This window comes from Felis catus, chromosome X, assembly GCF_018350175.1.
Source record: "Felis catus isolate Fca126 chromosome X, F.catus_Fca126_mat1.0, whole genome shotgun sequence".
NCBI lineage: Eukaryota > Metazoa > Chordata > Mammalia > Carnivora > Felidae > Felis > Felis catus.
In genome coordinates this window covers 80886089-80912810 of record NC_058386.1, presented here as the reverse complement: position 1 = coordinate 80912810, position 26722 = coordinate 80886089, and the positions used below count along the sequence as shown (strand labels likewise).

The 26722-nt window shown below is 38.6% G+C and overlaps 1 protein-coding gene across 2 annotated transcripts in view; it reads right to left on the bottom strand.

The window, feature by feature from the left end:
- The window catches only part of CENPI (centromere protein I), a 79466-nt gene that overhangs the window by 37268 nt on the left and 15476 nt on the right, over nt 1-26722 (bottom strand). For both annotated transcript variants that reach the window (XM_045050563.1, XM_019824070.2), the window contains exons 6-11: nt 18438-18486; nt 13276-13322; nt 8304-8393; nt 7627-7755; nt 7227-7394; nt 6954-7074 (exon numbers count right to left, since the gene is read on the bottom strand). In XM_045050563.1, coding sequence (XP_044906498.1) covers nt 6954-7074; nt 7227-7394; nt 7627-7755; nt 8304-8393; nt 13276-13322; nt 18438-18486 — 604 coding nt within the window. The remainder of the gene's footprint in view (nt 1-6953; nt 7075-7226; nt 7395-7626; nt 7756-8303; nt 8394-13275; nt 13323-18437; nt 18487-26722) is intronic.

The window sequence follows — 26722 nt, the reverse complement described above, 5'->3', positions numbered from 1 at the left end:
TGTCTTTCTATGATGGGCTAATTTTGCTCAGCATAATACCCTCTAGTTCCATGGAGTTGCAAATGGCATGATTTCATTCGTTTTGATTGACGAGCAATACCCCATCATATATATATATATATATATATATATATATATATATATATATGTGTGTGACACACACACACACACACACATATATATACACATATATATATATACACATATATATGTGTGTGTGTGTATATACATATATATATATATATATATATATATATGCGCCACATCTTCTTTATCCATTCATCCATCGATGGGCATTTGGGCTCTTTCCATACTTTGGCTATTGTTGATAGTGCTGTTATAAACACTGGGGTGCATGTGCCCCTTTGAAACAGCATACCTGTATCCCTTGGATAAATACCTAGTAGTGCAATTGCTGGGTCACAGGGTAGTTCTACTTTTAATTTTTTGAGGAACTGCCATACTGTTTTCCAGAGTGGCTGCACCAGTTTGCATTCCCACAAAGCAGTGGAAAAGAGACCCTCTTTCCCTACATCCTCGCCAACATCTATTGTTGCCTGAGTTGTTAATGTTAGCCATTCTGACAGGTGTGAGGTGGTATCTCATTGTGGTTTTGATTTGTATTTCTCTGATGACGAGTGACGTTGAGCATTTTTTCATGTGTCGGTTGGCCATCTGGATGTCCTCTTTGGAGAAGTGTCTATTCATGTCTTTTTCCCATTTCTTCACTGGCTTATTTGTTTTTGGGGTGTTGAGTTGGTAAGTTCTTTATAGATTTTGGATACTAACCTTTTTTCTGATATGTCATTTGCAAATATCTTCTCCCATTCTGTCAGTTGCCTTTCAGATTTGCTGATTGTTTCTTTCAATGTGCAGATTTATTTTCATGAGGTCCCAATAATTCATTTTTGCTTTTGTTTCCCTTGCCTCCAGAGACGTGTTGAGAAGTTGCTGCAGCTGAGGTCAAAGGAGTTTTTGCATGTTTTCTCTTCTAGGATTTTCATGATTTCCTGTCCTACATTTTAGGTCTTTCATCCATTTTGAGGTTTTTCTTGTGTATTGTGTAAGAAAGTGGTCCAGGTTCATTTTTTTGCATGTGATTGTCCAGTTTTCCCTGCACCACTTGTTGAAGATACTGTCTTTATTTCATTGGATAATCTTTCCTGGGTTGTCAAAAATTAGTTGGCCATACGTTTTGGGTCCATTTCTGGGTTCCCTATTCTCTTCCATTGATCAGAGTGTCTGTTCTTGTGCCAGTGACATAGTGTCTTGATGATGACAGCATTGTAATACACCTTGAAGTCTGAGACTGTGATGCCTCCTGCATTGGTTTTCTTCTTCTAGATTACTTTGCCTATTTGGGGTCTTTTCTGATGCCATACAAATTTTAGGATTGTTTGTTCTGGCTCTGTGTAGAATGCCTGTGTTATTTTGATAGGGATTGCATTGAATACATAGATTGCTTTAGGTAGTATTGCCATTTTAACAATATTTGTTCTTCCTTCCCAGGAGCATAGAATATTTTTCCATTTTGTTGTGTCTTCTTCCACTTCTTTCATAAGCTTTCTATAGTTTTTGGTCTATAGATTTTTTTACCTCTTTGGTTAGATTTATTCCTAGGTACTTTATGGGTTTTGGTGCAATTGTAAATGGGATCAATTCCTTGATTTCTCTTTCTGTTGCTTCATTGTTGGTGTATAGGAATGCAACTGATTTCTGTGCATCGGTTTTATATCCTGCAACTTTGCTGAATTCATGGATCAGTTCTAGCCATTCTTTTGGTGGAATCTTTTGGGGAATTCATGGATCAGTTCTAGCCATTTTTTTTTTGGTGGAATCTTTTGGGTTTTCCATATACACCATCATGTCATCTGCGAAGAGCTAAAGTCTGAACTCCTCCTGGCTGATTTGGATGCCTCTTATTTCTTTGTGTTGTCTGAATGCGGAGGCTAAGACTTCCAATACTATGATGAATAACACTGGCAAGAGTGGACATCCCTGTCTTGTTCCTTAGGGGAAAGCTCTCAGTTTTTCCCCATTGGGGATATTAGCAGTGGGGGTTTTATATATGGCTTTTATGATCTCAAGGTATGATCTTTCTATCCCTACTTTCTTGAGGGTTTTTATCAAGAAAGGATGCTGTATTTTGGCAAATGCTTTCTCTGCATCTATTGAGAGGATCTTGTCCTTTCTTTTATTGATGTGATGTATCTCATTGATTGTTTTGTGGATATTGAACCAGCCCTGAATCCAGGTATAAATCCCACTTGGTCATGGTGAATAATTTTTTTAATGTATCATTGGATCCGGTTGGCTAGTATCTTGTTGAGGATTTTTGTGTCCATGTTCATCAAGGAAATTGGTCTATAGTTCTCCTTTTTAGTGGGGTCTTTGTCTGGTTTTGGAATCAAGGTAATGCTGGCTGCATACAAAGAGTTTGGAAGTTTGCCTTCCATTTCTATTTTTTGGAACAGCTTCAAGAGAATAGGTGTTAACTCTTCCTTAAATGTTCGCTGGAATTCCCATGGAAAGCCATCTGGCCCTGGACTCTTGTTCTTTGGGAGATTTTTGATTATTAATTCAATTTCATTACTGGTTATGGGTCTGTTAAAATTTTCTATTTCTTCCTGTTTGTTTTGATAGTGTATATGTTTCAAGGAATTGGTCAATTTCTTCCAGATTGCCCATTTTATTGGCGTATAATTGTTCATAATATTCCCTTATTATTGTATTTCTGCTGTGTTGGTTGTGATCTCCTATGTCATTCTTGATTTTATTTATTCGGTCCTTTCCTTTTATTTTTTGATCAAACTGGCTAGGGGTTTATCAATTTTGTTAATTCTTTCAAAGAACCAGTTTCTGGTTTCATTAATCTGTTCTACTGGGGTTTTTTTGGTTTTGATAGCATTGATTTCTGCTGTAATCTTTATTATTTCCTGTCTTCTGCTGGTTTTGGGTTTTATTTGCTGTTCTTTTTCCAGCTGTTTAAAGTGTAAGGTAAGGTTGTGTATCTGAGATCTTTCTTCCTTCTTTAGGCAGGCCTGGAGTGCTATATATATACTTCCCTCTTATGACCACCTTTGCTGTAGCCCAGATATTTTGGGTTGTGGTGTTATCACATTGGCTTCCATGAACTTTTTAGTTTTCTCTTTTACTTCTTAGTTAGCCCATTCATTCTTTAGTAGGATGTTCTTTAGTCTTCCAGTATTTGTTACCTTTCCACATTTTTTCTTGAGGTTGATTTCGAGTTTCACAGTGTTGTAGTCTGAAAATATGCACGGTATGATCTCGATCATTTTGTACTTGTTGAGGGCTGATTTGTGTCCCAGTATGTGATCTATTCTGGAGAACGTTCCATGTGCACTGGAGAAGAATGTGTATTCCAATGCTCTAGGATGAAATGTTATGAATATATCTGTTAAGTCCATGTGGTCCAGTGTGTGATTCAAAGCCATTGTTTCCTTCTTGATTTTCTGTTGAGATGATCTGTCCATTGTTGTAAGTGGGGTGTTGAAGTCCCCTACTATTATGGTATTGTTATCAATGAGTTTCTTTATGTTTGTGATTAACTGATTTATATATTTGGGTGCTCCCACATTTGGAGCATAATTGCTTACAATTGTTAGAACTTCTTGGTGGATAGACTCCTTAATTATGATATAATGCCCTTCTTCATCTCTTGTGACAGTCTTTATTTTAAAGTCCAGATTGTCTGATATAAGTATGGCTACTCCAGCTTTCCTTTGTCAACCACTAGCATGATAGATGGTTCTCCATTCCCTTACTTTCAATCTGAAAGTGTCATTAGGTCTAAAGTGGGTCTTGTAAACACTACATAGATGGATCTTATTTTCTTATCCATTCTGTTACCCTATGTCTTTTGATTGGAGCATTTAGTCCACTGACGTTTAGAGTGAGTACTAAAAGATATGCATTTATTGCCATTATGTTGCCTCTAGAGTTGGAGTTTCTGATGATGTTCTCTTGCCCTCTCTAGTCTTTGTTGCTTTTGGTCTTTTTTTTTTTTTTTTTTTTTTTTGTCTTTCCCCCCCTCAGAGAGTCCCCTTAAAATTTCTTGCAGGGCTGGTTTAGTGGTCACTAACTCTTCATTTTTGTTTGTCTGGGAAACTTTTTATCTCTCCCTCTGTTTTGAATGACAGCCTTGCTGGATAAAGAATTGTTGGCTGCATATTTTTCTGATTCAGCACATTGAATATATCCTGCCACTCCTTTCTGGCCTGCCATGTTTCGGTGGATAGGTCTCCTGCAAACCTGATCTGTCTTCCCTTGTAGGTTAAGGACTTTTTTCCCTTGCTACTTTCATGATTCTTTCCTTGCCTGAGTATTTTGTGAATTTGACTATGATATGCCTTGTTGATGGTCGGTTTTTGTTGAATCTAATGGGGGTTCTCTCTGCTTCCTGTATTTTGATGTCTGTGTCTTTCCCCAGGTTAGGAAACTTTTCTGCTATGATTTGCTCACATAACTCTTCTACCTGTATTTCTCTCTCTTCCTCTTCTGGGACCCCTATTATTCTGATGTTGTTCCTTTTTAATGAGTCACTGATTTCTCTCTTAAATCATGCTCTCTTTCCTTAGTTTCCCTCTTTTTTCCTGATTCAGTGGTCTCCATAAGTTTGTCCTCTATATTGCTGATTTGCTGCTCTGTCTCATCCCTCCTTGCCACTGTGGCATCCATTCGAGATTGCAGCTCAGTTATAGCATTTTTTATTTCATCCTGAGTAGCTTTTATCTCTGCAGAAAGGGATTCTAATCTGTTTTCAATCCCAGCTAGTATTATTATTGTGATTCTGAATTGTGGTTCAGACATCTTGCTTTTATCTGTGTTAAGTCCCTGGCTGTCATTTCTCCCTGTTGTTTCTTTTGGGGCGATTTCATTCGTTTCGTCATTTTGAAGGAAGAAAAGTAATTAATAAAGTTAAAAAAATTAGAATTAAAAAATTAAAAACAACATAAAAAAAATCAAATAAAGGATGCTAGATCCTAGGTGTGTTATGGTATTGTTTGTGATAGGAGCTTGACAGATTAGAGAAAAAAGGGAAAGATAAGAAGAAAAAAGGAAAATGTTTGAAAATTTGAAAAAAAATGAATGCAATGAAATAGAATAAAATGAAATGGTGGAAGTAAAAAAACAGAATTTGAAATATTTACAAAAAAGTAAAAAATAGAAAAAAATTTAAAGAAAAATATTTTAATAGAAATGGGAAATAAAAATATATTTTTTCTCTTTTTGTATTCAAGAATAAGAAAAGAAAAACATTGAATAGATGGACCATCAAACAGACAGAAGTATGATTGAAATTACATCGGTTTCCCCTAGAAGGCAACTATGAAGCACTTTATAGTCCATATACTAAGCAGGCAGAGAGACTTGTGTTGTTCCTGAAGAGAGAGATTGGTCCAGTTGGGTGGGGTTTAGTGTAACCGCTCCATTCTCCACTAGATGGTGCTGCTTAGATTACTGGGGTGGATTGCTGTGGCACCTGCAGGTGTGTATGCACATGTGTGGAAAGGGTGAAAATGTTGTCACCTAGCTACCCAGTCTCTAGTATCAGAATTCTGTGCTCTCCCCCACCAGCAATTGTGTACCCCTCCTTTGTCTCCAGCTTCCATCTACTCCCTGCTTTTACACTGTCCGTGACCTAGCCATCAGGTTGCCAGGCGGCACCTCCCTCCTGAGTTTTATCTCAGATGTGGCTGTGTTTTCCAACCCCTCACTTCTGAGGGACTACAGCTTTGACCCGCTCAGACTGTCTGGGAGAAGGTCTCACTGAGCAATGGCCAGGTACCCGCCCGCCCCCAGTAACGTTCGCGGGACCATGCTGCAACTGACGCCCAGAGACTGCAGCTAGGTGCCAACCTGCCCCAGAAAAACTTCATGCGATTGTATAGAAGCAGCGTTTCAGGGACTGTGGTAAATCACAACACACATCTGGCACCAGGCTGCCCCCTTAATGTCTTTGTTCCAGCACCAGTGAATATGGTTGTTCTCCAGGGTCCACTGGGACCCTTGCCTTTGGGGTGGCCACACAGCCTCTACCAAATGTCCTCCCAACAGGGGAACTGTGTCTCCCCATTTGGTCCTCTGCTCCTGGGGATTCGCCTGTCCCACCAGAGAATCGCTGGTTATTGAGCTGCAGATTTTCAGACTCTGCACTCCCCCAGTTTATAAAGTGTTAATGGAATTTAAACCCTCTTCTTTCTCCTTTCTCCCTTTTTTGTTCAGTCCCTGTGGCTTTTTCCACATTTCCACTTCCTCCTCAGCTGCTTTTGTGGGGCTTGTGTTCTCCTGTACTCTCCCCCAGCTCTGTACTCTCTCTGCAAGCAAAAACAGCTCCTTTCCCTCCACGGCTTCGAGCTCTCCCAGTTCACCTCTCCACACTGTGTACCTGTGGAGTTCTGTGGTTCAGGTTGTGCAGATTATTGTTTTAAACCTCAAATCAGTTTTCTAGGTGTGCAGGATGGTTTAGTGTTGATATGGTTGTATTTCATGGATAGAGACATAAAAAAAACTTCCATGCTGTTCTGCCATCTTAAGAATTATTTCTAGTATGAACTAGTAAGTTGCTATCCTGACATGTATTAGTCTTCTCGAGTGTGGTTAGCATTAATCTGATTATTTTGTGGGCTGAACAGCAAGTCTCTGGACATACAAAGATGAAGAGGTTTTGGGATTGTGATGGTCATCAAAATGGAGCCACCCAGTGAGTTTGGGTGGCCATCTAGCAATGTTTCCTTAACAACATACCTCCTTTATTACTGTATCTTAAAATTAGTATAAAGGAAGCATACCAGCTCTGAATATATGATTATTAGAGAGATAGTTACAACATATGAAGGCTCCTCCTATTTAGAATTTGTCACCCTTATAAAAGATATAAGCTATTTGGTTCCCTCCTCATGCAATCAATGAGTTTAAATATCAATTTTTACCTTCCTGTAATGTTTGACTCAACCAGTGATAGAGTCTCAGTAAGATGGACTCGTCTTTCACAATGTTAATATAGTGAAGCAGCAGAGAGTTGTTCAACACTGCACCCATCTGAGAAGGCAGCTGCAAAGACAGAACAATCAAGTGTAAGTATATGAAAAGGAGTAAAAGGAACATAGCAACAAGGAAATCATCAGATAGGAAATACACAATAAAAATAAAGGCTGTGAAGATTGAATGGAAAATATAGATAAGCACATGGTCCAGTCACATACCTCTAAGCAATGGATGTTCTTTAAGAGTTGAGGGAAGCTTTTAAGCTGTTCTAGTGGAAATGATCTATTACTACGGAGATAATCAGAAAGAGCCATCCCTTTTTTCCCACATTCTTTACTGCAGCTACTAGAATTCAGCATGGGTATAACTGAGTAAGAATTCCATTTCTAAAGAAGAAAGACAGTAAAACAATCTATCAATGGACTAGACAGACTACAAACTAAATGTAAAAGCAGTTGTTAAGTTGTTCAGTTAATGAAGTCTAAATGTGGTTCACACAGAATTCTAGGTAATTAAAATGTATTTAAATTTCTATAATCTCTTGAATCATCTGAATGGTTACTGTTTGGCTTTAAGAAAAGAAACCTGCACAAATCATTTGGAGTTTTAGACACTTACTCTTTTTACAGGATGGACATTAGCTGGACCTAACATTAATTTTACAGGTTCAGGAGGGGGTCCCTGAATCCTTTGCCTCACAGCAAGTAGAGCTGTCTCCCACAGATTCTCTGAATTCCTAAAATAAATCTACAAGAAAATTGGATTAAAGTACATAAATAGGTACCCATAACATGAAGCAATATAAAATACAAAATTCTTAATTGAAAATGTATTAATTATGATACATTTCTCTGCCATGCAAATGGTTTTTTTCTGATCAAGAATCTATTTTATACATTAAATAGAATTAAAACAAAATGCCAATCCCTTAGAAAACTTCCTAGAAACAATGCCATAATACTAGATTTTAAAACGGTATGCTGTAGGGGGTGCCTGGGTGGCTCAGTCAGTTAAGTGTCTGTCTTCAGCTCAGGTCATGATCTCACAGCTCATTGGTTCAAGCCCCACATCGGGTTCTGTGCTGACAGCTCAAAGCCTGGAGCCTGCTTAGGATTCTGTGTCTCCCTCTCTCTCTGCCCCTCCCCTGCTTTCACTCTGTTTCTCTCTCTCAAAAATAAATAAACATTAAGAAAAAAATAAAACAGTATGCTGTAAACATTTCATTTCAAATCTGTAAATTAACTTAATAAAAATATTTCGATCTCAATATGACTTATCACTCTTTAATCCCTCACCTTTTTCCTTGCAGGCAAAGATACAGAAATCAAAGTAGGAGCAAAGAACTTATACAGCGATAACAAAGCCTGGAGGTGAGGCTGCATTCCCTGAAATGAAATAAGAGTTCTCAATTTTCAATTCTTTGGCATAAGAAAGAAAAGTAACAATAAAATAAATAGATTAAACATATATTCCAACCCTAATTTTACTATGTGATATGGCTATTGGAAGATGCTATAAAAAAAATCAAAGAATAAATAATCAGACATTTTAAGTCAACTATCATAAAACTACCCTCATGAGCCTGTGGACTTCTTTTATGACCTTTTCTTTTTTACTTTTTCCTTAATATTTTATCTTGTCTTCTATGCCCATGCCTTAGGTCTACAGTCATACTTACTAGCATGGCTTACTTTCACTGGTAGCATACTCAGGACTCAAAGTTGACTCATTCTTAATTTAGACAGAAAGGTGGGAAGACAAAAAGGGAAGCTAAGAAAACAGGGCAAGGAAATATTAATATGTTATCATAATTCCTGGAAAATTAACTAGGAAATCCAACAACAGGTACGCAGTAGTCAAGCAGCTTGATACGACTAAAACAAGTCTTAACAAAAATATTAATTTTAGAATGACAGAAGTCATTACTGCTGGACACCTGGCTATCCAGGTAGACATATCTGGCTATCCAGAGAAAGCATACTACTAAAATGAATTCCAAGAAGGGGCACCTGAGTGGCTCAGTCAGCTAAGCATCTGACTTTGGTTCAGGTCATGATCTCACATTTCGTGAGTTCAAGCCCCGCATCAGGCTCTGTGCTGACAGCTCAGAGCCTAGAGCCTGCTTCAAATCCTATATCTCCCTCTATCTCTCTACCCCTCCCCTGCTCATGTTCTGCCTCTGTCTCTCTCAAAAAAATATTAAAAAAAATTTTTAATGAATTCCAAGGAAATAACCAAATTGTTTTGTTATATTACAATTTTGTTGAATCAAATATTGTACAAAATAAGACAGGCAGAAATTGGGGCTTAGAAATACAGTGTTCCTATTTTTGTAACAGCTTCTTGAAATTAAATTTGTTATAACAAAACCAAAATAATCCAATTTATCTACACCAAAATATCTTCTGATCTCTGTACTAATTGTCAATTAGTATCAGAGTTTGCTTTGAGTTGGAATGCTTTTTGATAGAGAAAATATTTAGTAGAGGAGAGACCTTTAGAACATACTGTCTAGTTAACTAAACATATCTTTGTTGTTAAAAAGTTAACACTCTTTTCTTTTTTAAAAAAGAATTCCAGTTAAATATGACATATTGAAAATAGATGTTTAACTCTGGGTCCTCCCAAAGCCCCACTAAAAAGTAAAGGAATGAAAAAGGCATAAAGCACAAGTTCAAAGAAAACAAGAGAGGATACAACAGCAAATGAGACATCCCAACAAGATTTTGGAACCTAGAATAAAAATGGACAAATAGTAACCAACTTGGCAAAACAGAGAAAACAAAATCTAAGGTAGTAACGTAAAAAGGCTCAAAAGCAGCAGATTCATGTTTTAGAACTCTCAAAAGGACTCAGGAATTGAGGGACGAGATACCTCTGAAAAGTGGGGGCAGCAGAAGTGCAAGAAAGGCAGCAAACAGGAGGATTGGTTGAAAATCTAAGTAAGAAGCAATTAGAACCCCAAATTCCTTCACCACACTAACAAACATCAAGATTTTACTCTCTTAAGATGAAACTAGAATTAGATAACAGGCACAGCTGAGGGAGGGTACCAGGACCCTTCCTCACCCCTTTCCACTGCCTGCAACCCAGAGTGCTAGGAACCAAGCTGATAACCTGTGATGGTTAACTGTATGTGTCAACTTGGCTGGTCCCAGAGTGCCCAGATACTTAGTCAAACGTTATTTTGGGTGTTTCTGTGAGGGTGTTTTAGATTTTAAATTGGTAGGCTTTGAGTAGATTGTCCTCCATAAAGTGGGTGGACCTCATTCAATCAGTTGAAGGCCTATAAAGAACAAAAAGACCAGCCTCCCTCAAGCAAGAGAGAATTCTTAGCAGCCTGCCTTCAGACTTCACCTGTAACACCGGCTCTTTCTGGTTCTACAGGAGACTGTCTTTGGACTAAAACTGAGACATCAGCTCTCCAGGGTCTCCAGCCTGCTGGCCCACCCTGCAGATTATTGGCTTCCTAGCTTCATAATCATGCAAGCCAATTCCTTATAATAAATATCTTTCTACATATCTATACACACATCCTATTGATTCTGCTTATGGAGAAGACTGACTAATATATGCCCTAGGCAGGAAACAAGAGGATTCCTCTCTGGGAAAAGTGACACAGCAATCTGTGGGGCTCCCCAGTGAAACATCAAGATCCAGCAATGAACAAGACCTGCTCACATGCAAAAGTTTCCAATCACCATTTTAGTTCTTTATTATTAAATATGTACAAACAACGTTTTCCAGGCATTTGAGAAAAGCCTCTACTGTGAAGCACCAAATTAACTAAAGAAAGGAGCTCTGAGGAAACAAGAGACCAAGCTGGAAACAGGAAAAGAATCACAGCCAAAGTCACATAGGCTCACGCCTAGCAGAGGGTACAATCCTAGAAACCATCCTCACCAACTCCCCACCCCTGTTCCAAAAACTGTTCTCAACAGGGCCTGGTGTATATATGATAACAACATGCCTGCACCACTTCCCACCAGTCATGCCTGCCACCACAAAGACAGTTGCTGTATTTTGTTTCTTTCACAGATCAGGAGTTATAGGGTATGAATGGGTATAGAGAGGTTACATACCTTTGCAGGTGTCAGAAATCCATATATCCAATATATTTTCTCAAACACACAGATTATGCCTGTTACTGCTATACACGTTGTGCTACATGTAAGCACAGCCACGATTTCTTGGTTTGATACTGTTGGACTTGACCAAAATCACCAAAATTCAGCTAATCAAAACAATTCTAAATGCCTCTTTATATGGCTGCCTAGGCGGCTCAGTTGGTTGAGCATCTGACTCTTGATATTGGTTTAGGTCATGATCTCGTGGTGGTGAGAATGAGCCTTGCCTCAGGTTCTCTGAGCATGGAGCCTTGAAATTCACTCTCCCTTTCTTTGGATTCTCTCTCCCTTTCTCTCCCCGTCTCCTACTTACAAGCATGCACGTTCTCACTCTCCTTCTCTCTCTGTCTCTCTCAAAATAAGTATTTAAAAAAATAAAAAATAAACGAATCTTTATAAATGGGCATGGATAATGGAATAATAATGTACTATATAAAATGTTATTAATGAAGCCATATATTTAATGTCTGGGTTTAAAATTTTTACACAATCAGGGGCACCTGGGTGGCTCAGTCGGTTAAGCATCCAGCTTCAGCTCAGGTCACAATCTCATGGTCCATGAGTTCAAGCCACATGTTGGGCTCTGTGCTGACAGCTCAGAACCTGGAGCCTGCTTCAGATTCTGTGTCTCCCTCTCTGTCTCTCTGCCCTTCCCCTACTTACATTCTGTCTCTCTCTCTCAAAAATAAACATTAGAAAAAATTAAAAAAAATTTTACACAATCATGTACTAAACCATTTTTTAAACTTGAACATAACACTATTGTTTCAATTAATACATCAGCAAGATCTTTTTTAAGTTTATTTATCTTGAGAGAAAGAGAGGGAGTGCGAGGGGGGAGGGACAGAGAGAGAGAGGGAGAGAAAGAATCCCAAGCTGGCTCCATACTGTCAGTGCACAGCCCGACTTGAGGCTCAATTCCACAAGCTGTGAGATCATGACCTGAGCTGAAATCAACGGTTGGATGTTTAAATGACTGAGTCACCCAGGCACCCCCCAAATCAGCAATATCTTACTTATGCTAAGAATTTTCTTATTCCATTGAAATGCTTTGCTTTTAACATGAAGAAACTTTATAACTTTTTCACAATTTATATTACTGTAAAATAAAATTCAACTTGGACAAAAACATGATCATTAATATATTCAGAGAGCTAAGAGAAGACACTGGACTGACACAATGAAAACAGGAAGCTATTAAACAAGAACAATCAAGGGTGCTTGGGTGGCTTAGTCAGTTAAACATCTGACTTCAGTTCAGGTCATGATCTCACGGTTTGTGAGTTTGAGCCCCGCATCAGGCTCTGTGCTAACAGCTCCAAGCCTGGAGCTTGTTTGGAGTCTGTGTCTCCCACTTTCTCTCTCTCTCTCTGCCCCTATCCCGCTCATGCTCTGTCTCTTTCTCTCTCAAAAATAAATAAACGTTAAAAAAACAAATGTAAAAACAAGAACAATCATTGAATTGTACTAATGGGAAACCTCACACTGGAGAAGCATGTATGTGCACATTTGTTTGTATTTTTCATTAAACTTGCATGCCTTTTGGTAGGTCATGCAGGCTTCAGCAGTTAAGACAGGCACTACAACTTCCTACTGTTTTATACCCAAAACTTCACAGACTTGTTACCAGGCAGGTATAGTGAAAATAACAATGCAAGAAAGCTGTAAGGATAAGAGATAATGGTTGGGGAATATACTAAAGTCTATGTGTCAAGAAAGGAATGCTTTCCTAGATCACATCCACAAAAACATAAATAAATAAACTAATACTTTACTTTAATAAAGTAGTCATTTTTGACTACTCTCCAACACTTATTTTCCAGCCATAACAACACAGTTTCCTAAACAGTCTTGCTGCTTAACATCTATATATGTATTTTCTTATGTTGTTCCCACCGCCAGGAGTGCCCTTCTCTTCCTTCTTGGCCTGGTTAAATCCTATTAATCTCTTAAAATTTCTCTTAAGAATTACCACTCCTCCTTGACCCTCATCTATTTCTGATTTTTTTTATTTTGTTTTCAAAGCTCAGCAGATAATAAGCTCCCTGAAGATCATGATTCACTCAATTTATATCCCCAAAGCTCAACTCAGTACCTAGCACAGATACACTGGCCAATTTTAGGTCTTTTTGGTACTCACCATTTTGGCCTGAAGACCAAGCAGTTTTCTCACACGAAATGGTTTGACTAGAAAAGATAAAGAAAAGTACAATGCATGAGGTTCATAATAAAAGCAAACCACGTGGCTCATAAAACATCTTCGTACAACACATCAAAAATATAAACACTCTGTTCAATTAAACCATTAAGCAGACACTCTTAGATAAAAGCACAAAAAATAATTCCCACAAAATCTTGTCATTGAACTAATGCTACCAGTTAACTTTATAAAGGCCAATAGAAATGTTAATTCCAGATACTCTGTCGAACAGATACTCTGTCGAACAGAGAGGACGATGGTGGCGTAGAAGGACGCTGTGATAACCTCCTGCTGATTGCTTAGATTCCACCAACATCCGCTTAAATAACCCAGAACACCGCTGCAAGACTAGCAGAACGAACTCTCCAGAGCCAAGCATAGACAAGAGGCCCACAGAAGAGGATAGGAAGGGTGAAGAGGCAGTGCGTGCTACAAGGACTGGCGGGAGGAAGCCGGGGCAGTGGAGGGGCAGCCCACCCGGCAAGGCAGAGCCACCGAAGTCTGGCTTCCAAAGCAGAGGGGGCAGATTTCATGAGTTCTGACAGCCAGCGGGACTTAACATCTAGAATGTTAAAAGTCAACAGCTCTGCTCTCGGAGGATGGGAGGGCGAGAGGACACCAGGAGGGAGAGTGTTGAGCCCTGGAAGGACAGAGCTCAGCAGGGGAACAAAGGTACTGGCAAGAGTCATTTCCCTCTTCCATCCCCCAACAGAAATTCCAAAGGGAACCAGTTCTCATCACTGAACTTGCTTGCACCACGCAAACACCCAATGCTTTGCTTCTGTGGATCCATCCCTCCCACAGGCCTGTTTCCCCACCCCCCACCCCCGGTGCTGCAGGGACCCTCCCAAGGGGACCACAGACAGCAAAGCTAGCTAAGCCTGCCCCTCCCACCCGAGCACCTTGCAGATCCACCCCATCTAATACGCCCTTGGCCAGATCCCACCGAAGCAGCACCACAAGCCTGTCAGTGTGCAAGCAGCCCAGACAGGAGCCACACCACTCCACAGTGAGTCTTGCCCCTGGGAGAGGGGAACATAAGGTACACACCAGTCTGACTGTGGCCCCAGTGGTGGGCTGGGGACAGACATCAGGTCTGACTGTGGCCCCACCCACCAACACAAGTTAGTCTGGACAGCACAAGGGAAGTGCCCTGCAGTTTGGACATACTGCAGGGACTAACCTAAATGATAAAACGGAAGAATTCTCCTCAAAAGAAACTCCAGGAAGTAGTGACAGCTAACGAATTGATCAAAAACTATTTAAGCAATATAACGGAACAAGAATTTAGAATAGTCATAAAATTAATCACTGGGCTTGAATAAAGCATAGAGGATCTTGCTACAGAGATCAAGGGGCTAAAAAATAGTCATGAGGAACTAAAAATGCTATAAATGAGGTGCAAAATAAAATGGAGGTGACCACAGCACGGATTGAAGAGGCAGAGGAGAGAATAGGTGAATTAGAAGATAAAATTATGGACAAAGAGGAAGCTGAGAAAAAGAGAGAGAAAAAAATCCAGGAGTATGAGGGGATAATTAGAGAACTAAGTGATGCAATCAACCAGAAAAATATCTGTATCATAGGAATTCCAGAAGAGGAAGAGATAGAGAAAGGGGCTGAAGGTGTACTTGAACAAATCATAGCTGAGAACTTCCCTCATCTGGGGAAGGAAAAACGTATTGAAATCCAAGAGGCACAGAGAACTCCCTTCAGACTTAACGTGAATCGATCTTCTGCATGACATATCATAGTGAAACTGGCAAAATACAAGGATAAAGAGCAAATTCTGAAAGCAGCTAGGGACAAACAGGCCCTAACTTACAAAGGGAGACCCATAAGACTAGTGGCAGACCTATCTACTGAAACTTGGCAGGCCAGAAAGGAATGGCAGAAAATCTTCAATGTGATGAACAGAAAAAATATGCAGCCAAGAATCCTTTGTCCAACAAGTCTGTCATTAAGAATAGAGAGATAACGGTTTTCCTAAAGGAAATAGAAGCAGAACAGCAAAGACACCCCAAACCCAGCAGAAGACAAATAATAAAGATCAGAACAGAAATAAACAATACAGAATCTAAAAAAACTATAGAGCAGATCAATGAAACCAAGAGTTGGTTTTTTGAAAAAATAATCAAAATTGATAAACCTCTAGCCAGGCTTCTCAAAAAGAAAAGGAAGATGACCCAAATAGATAAAATCATGAATGAAAATGGAATTATTACAACCAATCCCTCAGAAAGACAAGCAATAATCAGGGAATACTATGAAAAATTGTATGCCAACAAACTGGACAACCTGGAAGAAATGGACACATTCCTAAGCACCCACACACTTCCAAAATTCAAACAGGAAAAAATAGAAAACTTGAACAAACCCATAACCAGCGAAGAAATTGAATCAGTTATCAAAAATCTCCCAAGAAATAAGAGTCCAGGACTAGGTGGCTTCCCAGAGGAATTCTACCAGACATTTAAAGCAGAGATAATACTTATCCTTCTCAAGCTGTTGCAAAAGATAGAAAGGGACGGAAAACTTCCAGACTCATTCTATGAAGCCAGCATTCCTTTGATTCCCAAACCAGACAGAGACCCAGTAAAAAAAGAGAACTACAGGCCAATATCCCTGATGAATATGGATGCAAAAATTCTCAATAAGGTACTAGCAAATCGAATTCAACAGCATATAAAAAGAATTATTCACCATGATCAAGTGGGATTTATTCGTGGGCTGCAGGGCTGATTCAATATTCGCAAATCAATCAACGTGATACATCACATTAATAAAAGAAAAGAGAAGAACCATATGATCCTGTCAATCGATGCAGAAAAGGCCTCTGACAAAATTCAGCACCCTTTCTTAATAAAAACCCTTGAGAAAGTCGGGATAGAAGAAACATATTTAAGATCATCAAAGCCATTTATGAAAAGCCCACAGCTAATATCGTCCTCAATGGGGAAAAACTGAAAAATTTCCCCTGAGATCAGGAACAAGACAGGGATGTCCACTCCCACTGCTATTGTTTAACATACTGTTGCAATCAGGCAACAAAAGAAAATCAAAGGCATCAAAATTGGCAAAGATGAAGTCAAGCTTTCACTTTTTGCAGATGACATGATATTATACATTGAAAACCCGATAGACTCCACCAAAAGTCTGCTAGAACTGACACATGAATTCAGAAAAGTCACAGGATACAAAATCAATGTACAGAAATCAGTTGCATTCTTATACACTAATAATGAAACAACAGAAAGACAAATAAAGAAACTGATCCCATTCACAACTGCACCAAGAAGCATAAAATACCTAGGAATAAACCTAACCAAAGATGCAAAGGATCTGTATGCTGAAAACCATAGAAAGATTATGAAGGAAATTGAAGAAGATATAAAGAAATGGAAAAACATTCCGTGCTCATGGATTGGAAGAATAAATATTGTTAAAATGTCAATACCACCCAAAGCAATCTACACATCAATGCAATCCCAATCAAACTTGCACCAGCATTCTTCTTGAAGTTAGAACAAGCAACCCTAAAATTTGTGTGGAACCACAAAAGACCCCGAATAGCCAAAGTAATTTTGAAGAAGACCAAAGTGGGAGGCATCACAATCCCAGACTTTAGCCTCTACTACAAAGCGGCAATCATCAAGACAGCATGGTATTGGCACAAAAACAGACACATAGACCAATGGAATAGAATAGAAACCCCAGAACTAGACCCACAAACGTATGGCCAACTCATCTTTGACAAAGCAGCAAAGAATATCCAATGGAAAAAAGACAGTCTCTTTAACAAATGGTGCTGGGAGAACTGGACAGCAACAGGCAGAAGGAGGAAACTAGACCAGTTTCTTGCACCACTCATAAAAATAAACTCAAAATGGATAAAGGACCTGAATGTGAGACAGGAAACCATCAAAACCCTAGAGGAGAAAGCAGGAAAAAACCTCTCTGACCTCAGCAGCAGCAATTTCTTGACACATCCCCAAAGGCAAGGGAATTAAAAGCAAAAATGAACTATTGGGACCTCATGAAGATAAAAAGCTTCTGCACTGCAAAGGAAATAAGCAACAAAACTAAAAGGCAACCAACGGAATGAGAAAAGACATTTGCAAATGACATATTGGACAAAGGGCTAGTATCCAAAATCTATAAAGAGCCCACCAAACTCCACACCCAAGAAACAAATAATCCACTGAAGAAATGGGCAGAAAACATGAATAGACACTTCTCTAAAGACATCCAGATGACCAACAAGCACATGAAAAGATGCTCAACGTCGCTCTTCATCAGGGAAATACAAATCAAAAGCACACTCAGATACCACCTCACGCCAGTCAGAGTGGCTAAAATGAACAAATCAGGAGACTATAGATGCTGGCGAAGATGTGGAAAAACGGGAACCCTCTTGCACTGTTGGTGGGAATGAAAACTGGTGCAGCTACTCTGGAAAACAATGTGGAGATTCCTCAAAAAATTAAAAATATATCTACCCTATGACCCAGCAATAGCACTGCTAGGAATTTACCCAAGGGATACAGGAGTGCTGTTGAATAGGGACACTTGTACCCCAATGTTATGGTAGCACTTTCAACAATAGCCAAATTATGGAAAGAGCCTAAATGTCCATCAACCAAGGAATGGATAAAGAAGTTGTGGTTTATATATACGATGGAATACTACTTGACCATGAGAAAGAATGAAATCTGGCCTTTTGTGGCAACGTGGATGGAACTGGAGAGTGTTATGCTAAGTGAAATAAGTCATACAGAGAAAGACAGATACCATATGTTTTCACTCTTATGTGGATCCTGAAAAACTTAACAGAAGACCATGGGGGAGGGGAAAGGGAAAAAAAGTTAGAGAGGGAGGGAGGCAAACCATAAGAGACTCTTAAAAACTGAGAATAAACTGAGGGTTGATGGGGAGTGGGAGGGAGGGGAGGGTGGGTGATGGGCATTGAGGAGGGCACCTGTTGGGAGGAGCACTGGGTGTTGTATGTAAAGAAATTTGACCATAAATTTCATATTAAAAAAAAAAAAAGAAATGTTAATTCCACAGAATAAATGTAGTAAAACTGGAATAAAAATACTCACCATTCTCTTTTCTGGTAAGTAAATACAGCAAATGGCACACATAAGGGCACTGTTATAATATAAAATTTTAAAAAGAAATGACAATATATCTTGAACAGAGTGGCAACGCATCTTCCTCAAATGTCAATTTTATCCTGATTAAGTAAAAAGGCTGCAGAATTTTGCTGAACAATAGCTCTTAAAGCTTCCCTTTTTCATACTACATAGTAGTGGTAAAAACCAATAGCTTTAATTGGTATCTCATTACACTATTTTTAAGTTTCTTTTGGAATATAGAAACACTGCAGACAATTTAAAAAGAGAAAAAGATCTTCTAGGGGCACCTGGGTGGCTCAGTCAGTTAAGCATCCAACTTCAGCTCAGGTCATGAGCTCATGGCTTGTGCGCCTGAGCCCAGCATCAGTCTCTGTGCTGACAGCTCAGAGCCTGGAGCCTGCTTCAGATTCTGTCTTCCACTCCCTCTGCCCCTCCCATGCTCATGCTCTGTCTCTCTCTCTTGCTCTCTCTCAAAAATAAATATTAAAAAATTAAAAAAAAGATCCTTCTACCTAACAAAAATTCATGCATTCCTTCCAGTGGTCCGTATTTAAGATACAAACTTAAACTTTTATCTTGTTTCCCACTTAAAAGCATTTTCCCATGTTGCTTTGTCTTCAAAATAATCATTTTCAATGATCTTAATATGGCAATGAGTGCATACTCCATAATTTAATTAACCATTTAGCTCTCAGTTTGGCAAAGAGCACACATTCAATAGATTTGTTACTTAAGTTACTGAATGACTGGTTCCTTTATAACATTTCATTTTGAGTGTCCATTTATTGAGGTTTTATTCTAGATTAGGGGTCAGCAAACTGCAGTTCATATGGTTTTGTAAATAAAGTTTTAGCAAAACATAGCTACACACATTTCATTTATGAACTCTCTATAGCTGCTTTCCTGCTACAACAGCAGAGCTGAGTAGTTGTGACAGAGGTCTATGGCCCACAGAGTCTAAAATATTTACTATCCTGGCTCTTTACAGGAAAAGTTTGCCACTACCTGTTCTAGAAGAAAACATAGGAGAATATCTATTTTTTTTAACCTTTCTTTTTGAAGGAGAGACAGAGCATGAGCAGGGGAGGGGCAGAGAGAGAGGGAGACACAGAATCTGAAGCAGGCTGCAGGCTCTGAGCCATCAGCACAGACCCCAATGTGGAGCTCAAACCCACAAACTGTGAGATCATGACCTGGGCTGAAGTCAGATGCTTAACTAACTGAGCCATCCAGGTGCCCCTAGGAGAAAATCTTTAGGACCAGAGGGCGGCGTTTTTGTTTTTTTTTCTTTCAGAAAAGAAAATGATAGCCACAAAATAAAACATGAAAGAAAAAGCCTCCATAAATTGGAGATCATTCAATTTAGAACATCTGTTTATTGGGCAAGTAAATAATCTATCACAGGGACGAGTAAACAATAACCTATGGGTCAAATCCAGCCCATCACTGGTCATTATAAATAAAGTTTTATTGGAACATTGCCACAGTCGTTTATGTATTGTCTATAGCTGCTTTCACACTACATCAGCAGAATGAGCAGTTGTGACAGAGACAGTATGGCCCTTAAACCTAAATATTTACTAGTCGGCACTTTAAGAAAAAATTTGCCAACACTTGCTGTAGAAAAAAAGTAGGGGCACCTGGATGGCTTAGTTAGTTAGGTATCTGACTCTTGATTTCGGCTCAGGTTATGATCCCACAATTCATGGGATGGAGCCCCACATGGGGCTCGATGCTGATAGCGCAGAGCCTGCTTAGGACTTTCTCTCCCTCTCTCTGCCCCTCCCCTGCGTGTGCACATGCTCTCTCTCAAAAATAAACATTTTTTTAAAAAGTAAGTGATGTAATGGAATTAGAGTAGGCAACAAAAGCAAAGACTTTCTTTAAACAAATTTGTATTTTGGTAATCATGAATCTAAACTTTAAAATCTGAAGTACAACATTCCATATTGCCTGTCCTCTACTTAGAAATGGGTTCACATTCTGCACATACTTGTAACAAGCATGAATTTAGATACAGGGTTTTTTCTTAAGGAAAGGACATACATTATGACCAAGTCTGATATAATCTACACAAAATACAGTAACATCGAGTAAAAAACTCACTACCTCATATCCCTAGGATATAAACCATTAGCAACACTATTTGTCATGCTGGGTATGAATGAGTGTCACACAATCACTTGCTCTGGGCTCCAACATTATAGGAACTCTGACGTTCTTTTTCAATCACATCTAAAAAGGAAAAACTCATATACATCTAGGACTTTACAATTGTCTTTCTGGCAAATGGTAAGCACTGCCTCTGAGTCACTAAAGAGTCAGGCTCCCACCAAATTATATGAAAATAACTTTCTGAAGTAATGCTTTTAAAAGTTAGGTTCCTTATTTCTTGATGTGGGTGATATTTACACAAATGTGTTCAGTTTATGAAAATTAATTGAGCTGATCAATTATGATACAGTCAATTTTCTCTACAATGTATACTTCAATAAATATTTTTAAGAGACAGAAAAAGGGTAAAGAAAAAGAAAAAAAGTAGGTCCCCCTCCCTCTTGCCAAGCTGATCAAGAAACTCATCAGCATCATGAAAACCATTCAAGTACAGGTATATGATCTGACAAACATTTATGAGTATCTTGTGTTCATTCATTCATTCATGAAACAAAAATTTATTGAGCAATGACTAAAATAGACAAAAAGGCCGGCTCTTATGAAGTTTATATTCTATGTGCCATGAACAGTGTTACTAAATACTTGGGTTATAAAATTCTCAGTCTCTGCCTGGAAGAACTCAGTCTATTAAGCTATTACAAGAAAGGGGAAAGCATGCTTTAGTATTTCCCACTCTTAACAAAGTATGCTTAAACATAGAATTCATTTGTTTTGTATTTTGATTAGTTTAAGAACAAAAACCATATGAAGTTAAGAGAGATGTCAAAGGTAAAGGAGAGTCGATCACATACTACTTACCATTCATCCACTCCTGTGTACCACAGGACAAACAAAGGGATGAACATTAGTTACTCTTGTTATTCAAGGTACTTCTCTTTCATTCTTGCATAGAAAAAGACTTCCTTTGACACTTAGTCCACCCAACTTCAGTACCTCCAACTTACCTATACTCTATCTGCTCACTACTAACCTCTTAGTGACTTCCAAAAGTTCGCTGAGGACTTACACGTCTGACTCAGTCTTCTACTATAACCCTAATCCCAACTGCATGTCAGAAGATTTTAATGTCTCTATCAACAAATCACCTTGTCCTTACAGCTTATTGACTTCTGAATTCCAATGACCTGATCACCATTTATAGAACTACTGTATATTAGATACCCTGATTGACCCTGCCTGCTTTCTTGCCAACTCAGAAATGTTGTTTTACATTGTATCCAGCTGTTTAAGTACATTTCTGAGCTGGCATGAAAGCAAAGAACTGCAGCTCCCAAAAACAAAGTGAAAGAGAGAACACTGAATATTGAACAAGTTCTCACCCCAAGATTTCTGCCAAACCTTAAAAATCGTGAACTTACAGCTTTAATAGCTACAAAGGGAAGTAGGAGACGGGTAGGCAGGTGATAAAGCTTAGGACCCACCCAATGTGTGGAATATACAAGGGATCTATTAGAAAACTAGAAACCATCCAATGTGTGGAATATACAAAGGATCTATTAGAAAACTAGAAACCTCAGGGCACCTGGGTGGCTCAATCGGTTGAGCGTCTGACTTCAGCTTTGGTCATGATCTTGCTGTTCATGAGTTTGAGCCCCACATCGGGCTGTCTGCTGTCAGCATGGAGCCCACTTCAGATCCTCTGTCTCCCTCTCTCCCTGCCCCTTCCCTGCTCATTCATTCTCTCTCAAAAATAAACATTATAAAAAATTTTAAAAAGAAAGAAAACTATGAACCTCAAGAACCACACCCTAAGCACCCAGGTATGAAATAAAAACAAACCCCACTGTGCTGAAGAGGACGGCAAGTAAACTTGCCTGTCCTGGCCTTGGGGATGGGTGAAAGGAAAATAAAGCCATTCCAAAGAATATGTGACCACAAGCCAGTCATATATAGGTCTACAGTTTGAATTTACACTAGTGATATGACCCAGAAAACCTCAAGTGAATAATTTTAAGTGGTTCCAGCTTGTATTTCCCAGAAAAAAACATATCTGATAAGGGACTTGTACCTAAAATATACAAAGAACACTTACAACCCAGTAATAAAAAGATACCCAATTTAAAAATGGGCAAAGGATCTGAATAGACATTTCTCTAAAAAAGATATATACATAGCCAATAAGCACATGAAAAGATGTTCAACATCACTAATCATTAGAGAAACACAAATCAAAACCACAACTAAATACCACTTTACATCCAGTAGGATGGCTGAAGTCAAAAAGTCAGACAAATTAAGTTGGTGAGGACATGATGAAATTGGTACCCTCATACACTGCTAGTAAATGGTCCAAACAGCTTGGTGATTCCTCAAAATTCTAAACATAGAATTAACATACAACACAGCAATTCCACTGCTAGGTATATATCCAACAGAATTGAAAGCAAGGACTTGAACAGTTACTTGTATGCCAATGGTGACTGCAGCATTATTCATGGTAGCCAAAAGAGAAACAACCCAAGAGTCCATCAACTTGTGAACAAACAAAATGTGGTATATACACACAATGGAAAATTATTCAGTCATAAATGTGAATGAAAATCTGATACATGCTATAACCTGGATGAAACTTGAAGACATTATGCTAAGTGAAAGAAGCCAGACACAAAATGACAAAAATTGTATGATTCTACTTATATAAGGTGTATAGAATAAGCAAATTCATAGAGACAGAAAGTAGATTAGAGGTTACCAGGTGCTGGGGGAAGGAGGAATGGAGAGTTAGTGTGTAACGAGTAGAGTTTCTGTTAGGGCAATGAAAACATTTTGGAAATAGATAGTAGTGATGCAATTAATGCCAATGAACTATACACTAAAAATAGGGGCGCCTGGGTGGCGCAGTCGGTTAAGCGTCCGACTTCAGCCAGGTCACGTTCTCGCGGTCCGTGGGTTCGAGCCCCGCGTCGGGCTCTGGGCTGATGGCTCAGAGCCTGGAGCCTGTTTCCGATTCTGTGTCTCCCTCTCTCTCTGCCCCTCCCCCGTTCATGCTCTGTCTCTCTCTGTCCCAAAAATAAATAATAAAAACGTTGAAAAAAAAAATTTTAAAAAAAAATAGTTAAAGTGGTAAATTTTATGTTATGGAAAAAATATAACAGGTTAAAAAAATGAAGTATTGATATATGATACAACATGGATGAACCTTGAAAACATTATGTTAAGTAAAAGATGCCAGTCATAAAAGACTACATATGATTCCATTTATATGAAATGTCCAGAATAGGCAAGTCTCTGAAGACAGAAAATAGATTAGAAATAGGCAAATCTACTCAGCGATGAAAAAGAATGAAATCTTGCCATTTGCAACAACATGGATGGAGTTAGAGAGTATTATTGTTAAGTGAAATAAGTCAGAGAAAGGTATCATGATTTCACTCATGTGTAGAATTTGAGAAACACAACAGATAACAGAGGGGAAGGGAAGGAAAAATAAGATAAAAACAGAGAGGGATACAAACCATAAGAGACTCTTAAATACAGAGAACAAACTGAGGGTTGCTGGAGACATTGGGGTGGGGGGTATGGGCTAAATGGGTGATGGGCATTAAGGAGGGCACTTGTTGGGATGAGCACTGGGTGTTACAAGTAAGTGATGAGTCACTGGGCTCTACTCCTGAAGCCAAGATTACACTGTATGTTAACTAACTTGGAATTAAATTAAAAAAACAGGCAAATATTTAAAGTCAGAAAATAAATTAGGAGTTGTTTAGGAACCCCTAAATAGAAAGATGGGGGAATGACAGATAAAGGGTATGGGGTTTTGGGGGTAATGAAAATGTCCTAAAATTGACTATTCTCATGGTTGCAAATATCTGTGAACATACTAAAAACCAGTGAATTGTATACCTTGAGGAGGTAGACTGTATGATATGTGAATTATATCTCAATAAAGCTGTTCTTAAAAAGTACCCAGAGAGAAAAGAAGAAATGACAGATTACAATTAAACAGACTCAACAACAAGAGAAAGAAAGAGCCAGTGGAATAATATTTTCAATGTCCTGAGAGAATTTAACTGTCACCCTAGAACAGGGCACTCTAAGACATTTTCAGACAACAACAGTTTACTATCAAAAGATTCTCACTGAAAGAATATTCTAAAGGAAATTGATCTCAGATTGAAGGTCTGAGATGCAAAAACAAATGGTAAGCAAAGATATTGGTAAATAAGTGGGAAAATCTAAACAAACATCAACTGTGAAGATAATAATGATGTCAACTTCATGTGCATGTGGAGAAGGGTGGAGAAGAATGAGATAGAACTAAAACAAGACAATAGCATATAATCTGGAAAGGCTTTGATCAGAGGTAAAGCGTTCTTAGGACCTTGCCTCATTTAAGATGAGGGTAAAGATACTGGTTACCTTTAGATTCTATGAAAAATCATATTAGAAATTAAAACTGAGAAAAATTGAAATGTTTATCAATTCATTAAAAAAATAATATGCCCATTACATGCTAACATAAATAACATATTCTATGAAAAATAACTATATTTTCCAGAAGAAAAACAGTAGGAAGAGTGACATTGTTGTACATTTTTACAATAAATATGCATGTTAAAATAGATACAATAACATCTAAAAGAACACACACAGAATGTATAACTAACTTCCAAACAAGAATAGGGGGAAAACCACAATCAATTGAAAATAACAGAGAAGGGGGGGGGGGGGGGAAGGCAGAAAAAAGCCAATCATTTAGAAAGTTTCAAATAAGATCTTTGAATTTATTCCTAGTATATCAATAATCACTACACAGGTAAATAATTGTCTAGATTAAAGACAAAAATCATCAAACAGGATTTAAAAATAAAATCTAGTTACATACTATTCAAAAGAGGCATCTAAGACATGAGGACAAAAAAGAAAAAAGATTAAGTAAAACCCCAAAAGATGGAAATATACCAAGCAACTACCATCTAAAATAAAGCCAGAGTAGCAATGTCAGTCTCCTACAAAACAGACTAAAACAAAAAGCATTTCCAATAACAAAGAGTTACTCCATGTTTATTTATTTCGGGGGGTGGGCAGAGAAAGAGGGAGGGAGAGAATCCCAAGCAGGCTCTGCACTCAGAGCAGAGCATAATGGGCTCAATCTCATGACAGTGATAACACGATGTGAGCCATATCAAGAGTCGGACACTTAAGCAACTGAGCCACCCAGGCACCCCAAAGAGTTACTCCATGATAACAGGTTTGACTCATCAGAATGATAAGAAAGCTATAATTGGGCAAACACCTAATAACGGATTCAAAATAAATAAAGCAAAAACTGACAGAACTTTAAAGAAAAACTGACAAATCTTCCATCACAGTGGGAGATTTTCAACATACTTTACTCCATAATCGATAGACGGGCAGCAACAAGTAATCCATAAGGAAAGAGAAAATGTCAATTCCAATAACCTTATTCCCTCACTCTACTTCAACAACTCTCTCACCATGGTCACTCTGAATCTTGTCATCACACTGAACCATCGACTCCTGAACCTTAAACTCCAATGCAACAATTTCCTATTATTCCAGCTTTTAACCCCACTACAGGTCTTATCAATCACCAAAGCATTCCAACCCCTGCTGTGTATGTTCCCAGTCTGCCCTCTTCTGTCTTCACCTACTTCCCCTTTCTATCTAGACTCCCTGGTCCATCAGTTCAATCATGCTCTTGTATTCTTATCTGACCTATCCTTTGCATATTAGTAACATCACATATCCCTGCTCTCTAACCCCATCTGGGCCTTCAAAACTTCTGTCTCTAATCATCTCCCATTCCCATTTCCATCAGAAGCTATTTCAAAATGTATACTGTCTCCTCAAACATAGCATTTTATCTTCCCCTCCTCACTGTTAGAAAACTTTGCCTCCTACTTGAGTGAAAACTTGAAAAAAAATTACCACTGGGCAGGAACTCCTTCAACTGTGTCCCTTACTAACCCACTCATGTATTAGCATCAACACCCATCCTTTTTCCTTATTGTCAGGAGAGGTATCTTGCTTCCTACAGAAAACAAATTCCTATAATTTGAACTCTGATCCCTAGTCTTATTTTGATGCCTTTCCTCTATACCACCACAGAA